This window comes from Halichoeres trimaculatus, unplaced genomic scaffold (assembly GCF_033239565.1).
Source record: "Halichoeres trimaculatus isolate MK-OKI-2021-1 unplaced genomic scaffold, fHalTri1.1 fHalTri1_scaffold_3, whole genome shotgun sequence".
Lineage (NCBI taxonomy): Eukaryota > Metazoa > Chordata > Actinopteri > Labriformes > Labridae > Halichoeres > Halichoeres trimaculatus.
The window spans coordinates 19,937,380-19,951,223 of record NW_027437181.1 but is presented as its reverse complement, the minus strand read 5'-3'; the positions used below and the strand labels follow the sequence as shown (position 1 = coordinate 19,951,223).

General features: G+C 38.5%; 1 protein-coding gene across 1 annotated transcript; it reads left to right on the top strand.

Moving 5' to 3' along the window:
* Positions 1-1,936: 1,936 nt before the first annotated feature.
* Positions 1,937-11,397, top strand: aqp9b (aquaporin 9b). The gene is made up of 6 exons (XM_074666158.1): positions 1,937-2,068; positions 2,799-2,925; positions 5,215-5,352; positions 5,629-5,747; positions 6,654-6,871; positions 10,287-11,397. Exons 1-6 carry the CDS (start codon positions 1,967-1,969, stop codon positions 10,447-10,449), a joined length of 867 nt encoding a protein of 288 aa, XP_074522259.1. The 5' UTR covers positions 1,937-1,966; the 3' UTR covers positions 10,450-11,397.
* Positions 11,398-13,844: the final 2,447 nt, after the last annotated feature.

The window sequence follows — 13,844 nt, the reverse complement described above, 5'->3', positions numbered from 1 at the left end:
GAAAAGCAAAGGAATGAAAGTTAATCCACACATGTATTGACACATGCACAGCAGCTGTCCTCACTAATTCATGAGGTGCTAGATTAAAGGGTGAATCAGACGTTTAGTTGAGATCAGGACTTTAATGTGGTCAGAAATGTAAATAAATGGGAGAGTAATCTGGAGATAAATGTTTAAGTGGGGTAATTAGGTGATATTATTTCAAAGAGTGGTTTAACTTTTAAGAATAAAATCCTCCTAGAGTGAGATTTCATAATCAAAAGCCTGACAGGACAAAGGAGTGTAGAGACAGATGCAGGCCCATCATTTGCAAACCCCCAGAGGATGCTGTTTCTCCATCAGCACCTCAGCCTTTCTTCACAGCATGGGGACACTCACAGTGTCTGTTTCACATCAAAGAGGACGGGCCTGACACGGTGACAGTGATGAATGCAGTGAAAACATCCTCGCGCCCAGCCTGTCGTCTCACCTTTTTCACTGCGCGCGGTGAAGGGAAGATAAGATACAACCGGTGTGACAAAGCTCAGCCGGTGGCTCAAATGTATTCATGGAGCGCCCCCTATCGGAGAAAGAGGGGGCCTGAGTCTCAGCTACTTGGTCATGTTCAAAACTGTTCGAGGATAGCGGTTTACTAACTTTAATGATCATTTTCATACTAAAGGGGCTGGAGACAAAGAAAGTTAGCACGTCAACATGACTTAACGGGCGAAAATATGGAGGTCTGGTGGAATAGGTGAGTGAATCACCTCTAATGTGACAAATAAAGGTGCCAAAAACTTAAGCAAATCAAAGGAGATAATCTGAAAGAACAGCAATGCAAATTTGTCATGAAGTAGAATGTGAAAGTTAATTGAAATTCGGACACAGATCATGACATAAAACATAAAAAAAAAGATTATAACCACCTTTTGTTAGCCACAGTATGGGCAGATGCACTCAGTAGAAAAATTAAGTTTTACTCTGAGATTTTACAGTAAAATAATGCGACTTTATTTCGTGGTTTAACATAAAAAGCAAATTTCCTTTGCTGTTTGTTAACCTGATCTTTTTTTAAATTAAATTCTTACACTTTCATTAGTTCATCCAACTCATGCAAAAACTTTACCATGCCATCAGAAAGCCGGATTCCTTTTGTTGTAGTTTTGTTTAGGTATCTGGACAGGATCTCCCAATCCCCTTTTCGAAGAAAAGAGAAAACGCACTCATCACATAAAATAGACACATTTACATAAACCAAGTTATAATCACATGTGTATTGAAAAACAATGTTTTTGATGACATCAAACGTTTTATCTATCTTTTTGAAAATTGAAATTTGTTGTTCTTCATGGATGCTAAATAAATGGAAGAGCTTAAAAAGTGTAAAGTGACTTGGGATATATATAACAAGTATACGTCACAGAATCAAAGGGGTTATATGATGGTGATATGTGCGCTTTTTTTTAACTTCTAGTACAACTAGCGTCAGTGTACCTCTGGAGGCAGCAGGATTTGCCAACCTGAGATAAAATAAGTACCTATCTTGTAAAAAAAAAGACTTAAATGCTTCCCTGCTTTTTCAGAGCCGTCTACTTCTAGTATCCTCTTTCAACCTGTAGCCTGATTACTGTTTACTCTGAGGAACCCTGAAGTCTGTGTGCATCCATCTAAAACCCAATAAATGCAGCTGTTGGCTCAGAATGTCACTTCTTCAAGATAAAGCCTGTATGTGTTGTTTTATAAAAGAAGTAGACCCCTTGTGGTGATAGGGGGGAACGGCGCTGTCGGTCTGCCTCGCGCTGAACTGTCCGAGCGCGCTGAGTGGGAGGCGGCAACCTGCGCCGACCGACACACACACACACACACACACACACACACACACACACACACACACACACACACACACACACACAAACCCTCCTAGTTGTTAGCTGTTTGTTCTTTGAGGAGGAAGACATCAAGGAACCACCGCCATAGAAAAAAAAACATGGAAAATGAGAAGAAGAGGAAGCTGAAGGAGAGATTTGGTCTGAGGCGGGACATCTTTAAAGAGTTCCTAGCGGAATTTCTGGGAATATTCGTCCTGATAGTGAGTACCTCCCTCTGCACCTGTCACCCAGCTTAAACAGCCGCTTTAAAGCTTTGACTCAGTATGCTAATAAGGTGTCAAACTGGGTCTCTGGGGACTCGGTTTGTCCGCTGTCTCTCACATGTCTCTATTAGCAGATAGTATATTCTGGGAATAACAGACTCAGCCTTTGAAGTGCTCAGCTGTAATTTGCTTCTGACAATCACGACAAGATGTGGCTCATGGGGAATGTTTTCCTCCCTGACATCTCCTCTCCAGAAGTGCTTTGTAACATATGAATTGAACTATCGTCATAATAACAATTCTTTTGATCTTAATCATGGTGTTGTGATGACATAGAAAATGGGAGGAAAACATTTCATTAATCATAAAACATAATGACGCCTCAGCTGAGGGTGTAAAATTTATCATTTTTTATGAGTTTATAGTCTTGATTTAGCTTCACCTTCTTCATCTTTGAGCCCACTTTAATGCAGCTTCCACAGCAACCTTTGTTTTTGGATGACCGCTCTTCTCTGACACTTTTTTGGTCTGAATTATTTCTGCCTTTTAACTAATAAGTGGGGATTCATTATTTCTCAAGCCCCAAATTAGACAAATTGTCTGTGGCAGTTGCAGACTGATGGTGGACAAGAGGGCTAGTGTTAATGGCGGGTATAATTGGAATAATTAAAAACAATGAGTCTTTCTACCTCTACCCTTTGTGTTTTTGTCCTTGTCTGTGTCCCAGCTCTTTGGATGTGGTTCAGTGGCCCAGACGGTGCTGAGTAAAGGGGGTCTCGGGGAGCCTTTGACCATCCACATAGGTTTCACTCTTGGGGTCATGATGGCTGTCTACATGGCAGGAGGAGTGTCAGGTAAAAAGTAGCCGATGCTTCTTGTCAATTCATGCGCAGATCACAGTCATCTATAACACTTAATCACCTGTTTCTCCATCCATGCAGTTTAAGATTGGTCCCATTTTCAATTATCTGATAAATTGCATGATCAACTAAATGTCAGAAAAATATGACAGTTACCAGTTTAGAAGATAATGAAATTACCATAATGCTGCGTGTTTAACCAACAACCAAAACTGAAAGGAGTTCTGTTGAACATAAGCATCCCCTGCAGCTGGTATAGGAAAAGGATCTGAACAATTACCTGTCTTGTGGTAGAAATACTGACATTAATTACCAAGTATCTCTTTCATTGGGTTGTCATTTGGTTAACTCATAGGGCTTTCAGTAACAGAACAAAAAATTGAATTATTAGTTAGATTCTGATATCTTAACTGGAAAGGTCTAAACAGTCACATAACAAAGGTCATCATTCTGTTTGTAGAGGAGGAGATGTGATCTTTACACATTGACGTCTGTTACAGCAAGCCTCCCCTGCAGGTCACTCTTTGTCACTTTTATCTTATTTTATTAATTACACAAATAAATGTAATCCATTATTATCATTTAATCAGCTGGCAAAGTATCAAATACCAATTCAGTGATATTTAGTCCTGATAAAGGGGTTGTTGAGAAGAGATGAAAAGTGTTTATCAACCGGTTATCAAGTTTGTGTAGCATCAGTTCATGTCGTTTCAAATCATTTTGGATTTGTAAAAAGTTGGCTCAGTTATGCCCTACCAGTGCTCGGAAAATATATTAACTTACCACTATTTTTTTTTTTATTAGCGATGTGTAACCCACAATACACTTTTTACATGGATTACAGATGCTTCTGTTTTTGCAATAATAAGTTTCCATAATAGCTGGATCAGCCGGGCATATATTTTCTCACAGTTAAAAAAAGTATTGACCACATTATCATCTACTAATTCAACGTTATTCAACACAGTTCCTTTTACACCTTTAGAAAATCCTGCCCTGAAGAATTTGTACACTTCACAAACCATCTTCATAATGACATGTACATTTCAATCTATCACATATTTGTGTTCCTATGTGAACTTAACTTTGTCAGGGATAACCAGGATTCAGAAGATGGATAGGGATTTTAATTTCTTTGTTTGCTGCTAGCTGTTGTGATTGCTCTGACTCATGCTAAAGAGTTAGCCTGCTCGCGCTACATTGTTAATGAGAAGAGTTGTGAAGCTAGAGGAATAGCAGAAAAGCCTGAGGACAGCGGGGTCAATATATGGAGAGCTTTTACTGCATGACTGGGCCATTCAGCCGCGGGGTCCACAGCTCAGTGGGAAGCTTCTGTCCGACGACATCTCTGAAGATGATCATAGGTATTGGACTAATGAGCTTTACTGGGGCAGGGGTCTCAGGAGAGGAAGGGGGTCAGGTGTGACAAGCCTGGTTTTCTAGGCTTCCCTGGCAGGGAGGCCCCATAAGAGAAGAAAACACAATTGTTTTCACTTTGTAGTCCCAGATTTTAGATGACAGTGTACCGTAAGTGTGACACATCATGGTCACTCTAATGACCTGCAGTCTACGTGTGCCTTAAGCAGATTCAAGCAGATTATGTCAGATGCAATTCAGACAGGCAGGTCTGGCTGGTTGTCGTGGTCGGTGTTTGTGAACAGGATGGGGAGATTAACAATGGGCGCATGGCTGATACCCCCAATGGTGTTACCACAGCGAGGTCACAGCCAAGATCCCAGAGTGTTAAATAAATGACCCCACACTGCCATCACAGCCCACTAACATTTGGCTGGAATGTGTTCAAACAAGCCTCTTAAGGACAATGTAGAATACGGGAAAACAGACTCTCAGGCAAAAACAGAGCCTCTCGTCTGCTCTTTGTTTGAAAATATCTTGAAAGTCCTCAATGAGTGAGCAGCAGAGGGTTTAAACAGAAGTGTTAACTGACCAGACAGCCTGTCACTGATTGTTTTAATCTGCTGAACTCAGTTCATCTCACCCGGTAAGACAGACACAAGATACACACCAAATTGCCAGCGGCCAAATGCATTGTGGGTAATAAAGGTGCCAAGTTAGTGTTTGTTTTTGTTTTGACTGCTCTAATACTGTTATACAAGACTGTTTTTTAAGACATGAGTATCAAATGTTCATAAATTTTATGGTGTTTTAAGATAACTATATACCATTTATATATACAATTTTTCTTAGTCATGAAAATCAAAGTATACTTTTCACATTTACTGCATTATGATATACTTTAATGTAAATATTGCTTTAATCCAGGAGCCCACGTGAACCCAGCAGTCTCTCTGGCCATGGTGATCCTGGGGAAGCTGCCGCTAAAGAAATTCCCTGTGTACGTGCTGGCACAGTTCTTGGGGGCTTTTGTTGGCTCCTGTGCTGTCTATGTGTTGTATTACGGTGGGTGTTAATGTTTATACACCTTCAATACAGGAGAGGTTGTATGTATTATCTCACGTTTTATACCACAGGACTGAAAAATTGTCAGAAACATGGATTTATAAAGTGTGGCCATAAGGGTGATAAGCAATCCTGTTTTAAATCGGAAAACAAATGTGTTCCTGTGATACACTGTACTATTTAACCTGTTAGTTACAGCTGTATAATAGCTGACTAACTCCTAAGTAATGGCTGCATTATTATTCACTTGTATTTAATGATATATCTTTTTTACAGATGCTCTGATGGAACATACTAGTGGACAATTCATTGTTACTGGTGAAAATGCGACAGCCAATATATTTGCGTCTTATCCTGCAAAACACCTCTCAGTCCTTAATGGGTTCGTTGATCAGGTGAGACTTGAGACAAATTTTCAGTTAAAACTTGCATTGTTATTTCATTGAAAATCTACCATAACATACCAATCCTAATTATGAAAGGTTTCACGTAAAAACTCTGCTAAATCTTTGTACTATTTATACAGCATGTTTTCATTATAATAACATAGAATAAAATCATTAGATTAAATCTTGTTTCAGTTAGTAGCTTTAAGGGGCTTTTTCCTGTTTCTGTTTATGGATTCACTGATGTGAGTAAGATAGCAAACCCTTTCCAATGGGATTTTGTGTGTATGTAAGCCACTAGAGCGGACAGAGATGCATGTGAGCGTGCATTTAGTGCAGTCATGGGCATGGATGGCAGTATAAATGGACATGTGAGTTGTTTTATGGAGTATGAACAATTCTGCTGCAACGCTGGGAATAACTTCCATCTGTTCTGGATGAGTAGAAAGCCAGATGCACATGTTCATTTGTCTATTTGAAAATGCAATTAATGCATCATATGCTTTCTTTTTATTCTGAAATCAGCTCTGTTGCTGTATTTGATTGTTTGGTCTGTAGATCATGAACTAAAGGTCTTTAAAGGCATCAAATTAGAATGTGCCAAGTTAACCAAATATCACATTTACTTACTAAGTATTTCCAATAATCTTTTTATCTAAGAAGTATTACTTTGGTTCTCATACAATCTCAATAGTGTTTATTTTTATATACAGCCATGAAGCTCCGTGGTAAAGCTGCCCCATAGAGACTCAAACCAGGGGAAAGGGGAAGCTCCTTAATAAGCTTAGACAAAATAATAGGGCAGAGGTCAGGGCAGCAGCTGAGGTAATACAATATCCTGTCAAAAACAACAAACAAACAAGAATATACAATTGGATAATGTTATGCTAATTACCTGCTTCTTTTGTTCTTAAGGTAATTGCAACTGGTGCTTTGATCCTCTGCATCTTGGCCATCACCGACAGGAGGAACATCGGAGCTCCAAAAGGCGTTGAGCCTCTGTGCATCGGCTTGATCATCATGGCCATTGGCGTGTCCATGGGTCTAAACTGTGGTTACCCAATCAACCCCGCGCGAGACCTCGGCCCTCGGCTCTTTACAGCTGTGGCTGGGTGGGGCATGGAAGTATTCAGGTAATTTTACAGAAAACAATCCCTGTTGCTGAGTATGTACCCATGTCCAATACTTACGCCTGAATTTGGACTGTTACCTTTTCATGAGCTTTGATCTTGAGAGAACCAGGAAAACAATATTTACGCTGCTCTCACCCTTCGCAGCTGTAAGAGACTATTACAAAGTGTCTACTTCACCCATTCATGAAGAGCTGCATTTACAGTTTTATCTCTGCCCTCTTCACAATCTGAATTAATATTTCAAAGACCATGTGTGTATTTCCTGCATTTTAAATAAGAAATGTAGCATTTCATTTAAAGTAAGCAGATAGATATAAAATATTCAGAGCTTTATTACTGCAATAGCACAATCATACATTTATCAGTCTCCTTTTTACTTGTCACCACAGCTGTGTTGAGCTTTGTTTTTTATGCTCTAAATTTATATTATTCACACTTTACCATAAGTTAAGAATTTAGTGTCGATCAGAACAAATTTTGCACAACATCAATGGGAAACTTTTTTGCTCTTTCTCTCTCATTGGCCCAAGAATTAACAGCAAGAAAGAGACGTTGACAAATTCCATCAGCAACCATTTACACATTTCAATTTTTGAAGCCCAGCTGTCATTAGGCACAAAGAAGGGTCCACCTTGGACAGTCACCGGCCTATCAGAGGGCTAACATGTTGAGACAGACAACCAATACTCACAAAGTGACCAGTCAACCTGATGAGCATATTCTTGGACTGTGGGACAGAAACTGGGGATTCAAACCAGGAACCCTTTTTTTTCTGTGAGACAACGATACTAATCAGCCCTCTGATGGCACTGAGTACACACTTTTACATATCATAAATGGTATGTGCATCGCAGAGGACAAGGTGCTACCCTGCCAAACTTCCACTTTGGACCAAGTCAAGAATACAAACAAATCAGTCACGTTACTAAACTCAACATATACCCTAACTGTACAGCTCATAACAGCAGACTGTTTACTGTTCTCTTGCAAGATAACAGAGTTCATATTTCCAGAATCTGCAAACACATACAGTCTGGTTAACAACCTCTTTGTAACCTATCGATTGTCTGTGCAAGGTCTAATATTAGTCCTCTGTTGTTCTGGATGAAGTTCTTTCTCGAGTTTTGGTATCTTGTTTTAAACTTGCTGTGGTAAAGCAGTGTGATCCTTTGAGAAGTTTAAACACATTCCTATGCTTACCCTCATCAGACTTTGAAGATGACAATGTTGGATAGTGCTGACTCATTCAGTTAGTCCGGTCTTTTTTCTCCAAAATCCTTGATATATGGAAGAGGCAGGTTGAACTGTTGCACCCAAATCCAAAGCTGTCAGAAATTCAGAAGCTGATCTCCTGCACTTCCTGGAATCTCTCCACAGAGGAGCATTTTTAACCCATCACTGAACTCTGCCAGTGGTGTGCAGTTGCCTTCAGGTTGTTTAAGTGTTTATTTTGTTCCTTATGTACTAATCTCGATAATGTCAGTGTTGTGCATGCTGAGAAAAAGATAGAAAGAATAGTTTATTAGATGTTCACCCTCCCCCTTTCTCTCAGACACCTCAATCTTCCTTCCTGCCATTTTCCTCTAAACTTTTTTTTAGGGCTAGATATATTTTAATGCCTAGATTACCTCTTAACAGTGTAAATCCAAACGTCTTTTGTAGGATTCCTGTATTTGTTTGACTGTCGACAGCTCTATGCTGCTTGTGTCTTCACACTCAGCGCCCCACTTATCATTGACCCTGCCCTTTAGAGTGTCTGTTCATGCTGAGGCTGAAATGTGTTAACAGAAGAGAGTGGTTGTCAAACCAGGAACAATAGCTTGTTCAGATGATTATGATGCCTTGAATTAAAAAAGTTGGATAATGGCAGAATTCTGCCAATGTGTTGTTTAATACAGACAGAAATTGTTGCTTTTTTTTTAGATAACACTATATTAAGTGGTAAAAGCTCATATGTCGCAATACCACTGATTTAGCAAAGTCCAGATGGCTCTTATGACTTCATAAATATGTTGCTTTGATGCATATATAAGCCACTGGTCTTTTAGGTTCATGATATGCATAGATTAAGTGCTTAATCTTACATAATCTTTTACATTTCTGATACAAATAGTGTAATATATTACAACAAACTCAGGTCAGGTTTAAGGTTTCTGTTAATCACCCCTCTTTTCAACATATAACGTAAAGAGCTGCACTCTGCTCCATTCAGCTGGGTGTCTGAGTCCTGCCTGGCTCATCTTTGCTGCAGCAGTAGATTAAAGTCTATAATCCAGCAATATCCCTCCTTTAGTCTACTTCCTGAGAGAGAAAAATGACCTTCGTAGACGCTTGTTTACCTTTAGTCCTGTGCATTGGCCATTAATTGCAGCCCTTTCACCAGCAGTAGAGGCTCCTTACAGGTGTATTGACCAGCAGGACTAATCCCCGTCTGGCTCTGTCTGGGGTTGGCCAAAGTGAATGAGGACACTTGTATTAGGTGTAGCAAACAGAGCTCCTTAAACCTCTGTCGTAATCTGGGATAACTACTTATAACCTGCCTCTGGTAAGGTAGTGCAAAAGTAAACGTGCAGATCTCAGAGGTAGTGTCCATTATTTTATTTAAAAGGGAACCACTGTGAATATTTAAAATTCAGGACTTGCACAAAACATGTATGAAATATAAATTATAGGGGTCAGGTATTTCAGACTGTTGCGTTGTATCATTTCATACTGTAACGTATCATTTCATCACACTTTATCTTGTCACATCATTTACAAGTAGCAACCTTTGTTCTTGATAAATGAAGCTGATGTGGAATTGCTAAAACCTGCAGTTCCTTGTGAATCCACTTGGAGATTGTTCTAAAAGTACCAGAAACAACTTACACACCTATTTAAAAAACACAATCTTCACAGCCAAAATAAACACGTTTTCAGCTTGGTTAAAAAAACTGATTTTGGTCTGGATAGCTCATTTCTCCAACAGGACACACTGCACGGAAGTCGAATTTTTCGTATAACTCAAAGGGTAAAAAGGTTATAAGTTTTGCACTGTTAGAGGAACAGCTGGCTTCACTGATACATGAAAAAAAAAAAAAAACTTTAGCTGTTGGTGAGGATGCCAAGGGCCCGTTTATGAATTGAATAATGCAAGGACATAGTCTGTCTGTTTTTGAAGCCACGTTTGAAGTCTATGATCAGCTGATGCAGTATTGGAATTACACTCCCAACCTAACTGCAGCCGACTAAGCAGGAGTCAATGTTTCTCTCTTTTCTGATTTCTGCCGGCCTTTGTATTCTGTTTGAAAACATGGCCTTATGTTACTGCCTGGTTACATAAATGCTGAGCTGTATTTTTCAGTGGTTTTGAAGGTGTACTTCATACAGAATGCTTTTCATAATAATTAATATGTATTGGTCCTCACCCCTGCAGTGCTGGAGGTTGCTGGTGGTGGATCCCTGTTGCCGGACCAATGGTGGGCGGAGCAGTTGGAGCAGGCGTCTACTTTCTGTTCATAGAGTTGCACCATGCTGAGGCAGAAAAACAGGAGGAGAACAATGTCCAGGACAAATATGAAATGATAACTATAAGCTAAATCTTAAAATGAAAGCTGCAGAGCAAAGCCACAACACAACAGAGTTTCACCTCAAAGAGCAAAAGGGTTCACCCAGATAAAGCATTTATCTACTTTTTACAGTACAAATCTGCAGGTCACAAACGAAACCCGTATCTGGCTTCAAATCAAATGTCATAAAAATATTTGTGAATGTTTCAGAGTTTCTTTTTAACATGTCGGATAGTTTCAGGTTTCCAACAATTTCATTTTTGCTAAATGAAATTGTAGGTTTCAGGTTATAACTAACAGGGCTCTTCAAATGTTTCTCTCAGTCCATATCACAGCTTCCAACATTTACATGTTTACAGCTGTGCAGTATTCTTTATAGTTATATAATTTAATATCAATAGACACATTTGCCAAGTTTATCTATTGTGTTTTTATTACCACACTTACCTAAATGAGCATGTAGCACTTATGATCCAGATAGGTTCAATTGAGAGTTTAGTTATTTTCATTATTTTTAGCAAATGTATTACAGCATGGATGTTTATGTTGAGTGGATACATCATGTTCACTTCGCTCTTTGCATGTGTGTAAAAACAGGTATGTGATTGATTCTTTTGTCTTATTGTGTTGTAGCTTTATTACCCATTATCTAACAACTCCTGCCTTAAAATATCATCACACTAGTTTTACAAAACCTTTTCTGTATCTTTCTTTCTATCTCCATGTTTTGATGACACAGATGCTTGCTGAACTGATAGAAGCAAACCTCCTCAGTTGGATGCTGCATCTGAAAAGGAACAGTATTTCTTTAAAATGAACAAAAATACAGCACACAGTACAAATCTATATTGATTTTGCTTTGAGATTTACACTGCTTGTCTCCAGTGAGCAGACATAAGAATATGCATAGGAACAACTTAACAATGATCATGATGAACATAATTTAGCCTTGTACTGTCTTATAATGATGTCATTCTAAAGGAGTACAAAAGTTATGCAATGCACAGAAAAATGTGACAATCACTTGAACTTAAGGTGTTGTCCTTTCCTTTGTTTTATATGCAAATGTGAAACAGGAAAAAAGTTAAGAGTTAGTATCAAAGAGATTTTACTGCAGTGTCCTAGATTAAATATGCATTTGATACACATTTTGGTACATTTCCTTCTTTCCTATGAACTAACCTCTTAAACTTTTTTCCTGCATTTTTTTCTGGTTGTTATTTTCAGTTGCTTTTTTTAAGGTAGTTTTGAAACATTATTTTCTCGAGCACTGTATGAATAAGCTATTTTTCATGTATTCTCTGTATCTTTACACTGACTACTGTTTGATGATGTGATTTGTTTGTTCACACTTAAAATGTAGATTTTCTTGAAGATAGAAATGTTCACTGGTGTTAGATAAGTATTTTATGGTGCAAAAAATGGAACTTAATGTGACGATGATGCTGCACAAAAGGCACCTGATGTTTTAATCTATGAAACATTAAACATCAAAGGTCGAATAATAAATTATACAAACACTACTGCTAAGTCATTTTTTTGCCACACAAAATCATGCCTTGTTAGATGACTTAAAACAAACATTCTTTGGTAATAGGAGCATTTATTTTGTGTAAGTGTGTTACAGACATTTGTTCTGTGCCTTAATGGAAATTCTGAAAAGCGACGTGTGATGATTCAACTGTTCTTTGTCACATATAAGATCTTGATGTGCTTTGATAGGCAAAGAACAAACAGCTGCTTTAGCAAAGCTGCATTCATTTCAGGGTCCTGATGTTCTTCATGCTGCCTCTTTGTCACTCACGCTCACAGAGGACAGAGCCATTGTTAAATAATAATGTTCAATAACAAACATCTATTTCCACCAAAATTCTGTTGTCTTTGGTAAGAATTTGATGCGCGCAAGTAACAGTTTCAATACGATTTATCTTTTTTGAATATTGAGAAAAGAGTCAAGATTGGCTAATGCATCATTTTTTTAAAATGACTTAGTCTTTACAAAAAGATTGCACACAGTCACACAGTCAGTTACAGATCAATACAGGCATCTATTCCAGTTAAATCTTCAGCATGATAAGCAAGCTCAGCAGAAATACAAGAAATGACAACTGGGAAAGCTTACATAACTTCATGCAGGATGGATGAAGAGTGACTGTTTTTGCGCTTCAATGGTTTAAGAGCTCTTCCTCAGAGTGCATGCTCCCTTTGACATAAATGGTAATAGTTTTATGTAATAACGAATCACACTCGCTACTGTGCATGAGCCCCAGGCTCACATGGATGAGTTCACTTCAGATTTTTGTTCCTTATCCTATAAAGAATTTTGCTTAATTGTATCACACAGAGCCACTGAATGCTGAAACAGCTCCCAGACACAGCAGAAAATTCATACATAACATGCATAACATGCAAAGCAAACACATCTGAGCATGAGCACCTGCATCAACACAGACAGACACACACACACATACACACACGTTACCTGGAAAAGCAAAGGTTCACCATGTTTGCTCTTCTGTGAACCTGCAGATGTGACATCACACATCAGACACAGTGACATTAACTCTTGTGTTGCTGGAATGAAACTGAGGGGTCTGAGATCACATTTTCAGCAAATGTTGTCGTGTTCTGTTTCTGTAATTTAGCAAACAGGATAGGACGCTGTGTGCTCAAATCCTGCTGAGTTCAGAAGTCTGAAATCATCTCTCACAGATTCAAAACATCATCAAGCTACGTCATTTGTCCGTGTTTTTGTTGGGAGACCCCAAGGGTAAAATATAAATTATGAAAAGTTATTTTCAAAATTTTGATCTTGTAAGCTTAAAAATGTAACTTAAAAACATCTGACACCCTAAATACAGTTTTATGGCATTACAGTTTGGGTGCTTCATTGAGACAAAAGAAAGACACACTCAAACAGATTTTAGAGTAACTTTTGTTCAAAAAGAAAACAACTGTCAAATGTGGAGAGTAGTTTTACAAATTTAAATCAGTGTGTGAGGGTCTCCATGACCGTTGTGTAATCATTTCACCTGTCTGTGGACTGAGCTTAAGGCCACAATTCCCCTGGACACAGTGACACTTGGAAAGTGTCCAGTTAACAGAGGGTTTTGCAAGATTTGATAACAATCTTCACAAACATGAAGCAATCGATCTTATCACTGAACTATTTATTCACTTGCACCAAGCGTACCCAGTCTGAAATCAGTTGTCAGTACAGCCGTTTAAAGGTGTTCTGTGAACACATAGGAATAATTTCCCGTAAGATTTTAAAAGATTTTAACAGACTAAAATTATATTAGATCTTGTATTTCTTTAGTTTAAAAACTAAAACTAACTCTGTAAATGAGGTTTCTTGCAATGGTTGGTAGAAATGGTGCAAGTCTGGATTAAGTAATTTCTATCTCTCAGTCTCTATTTGTAGA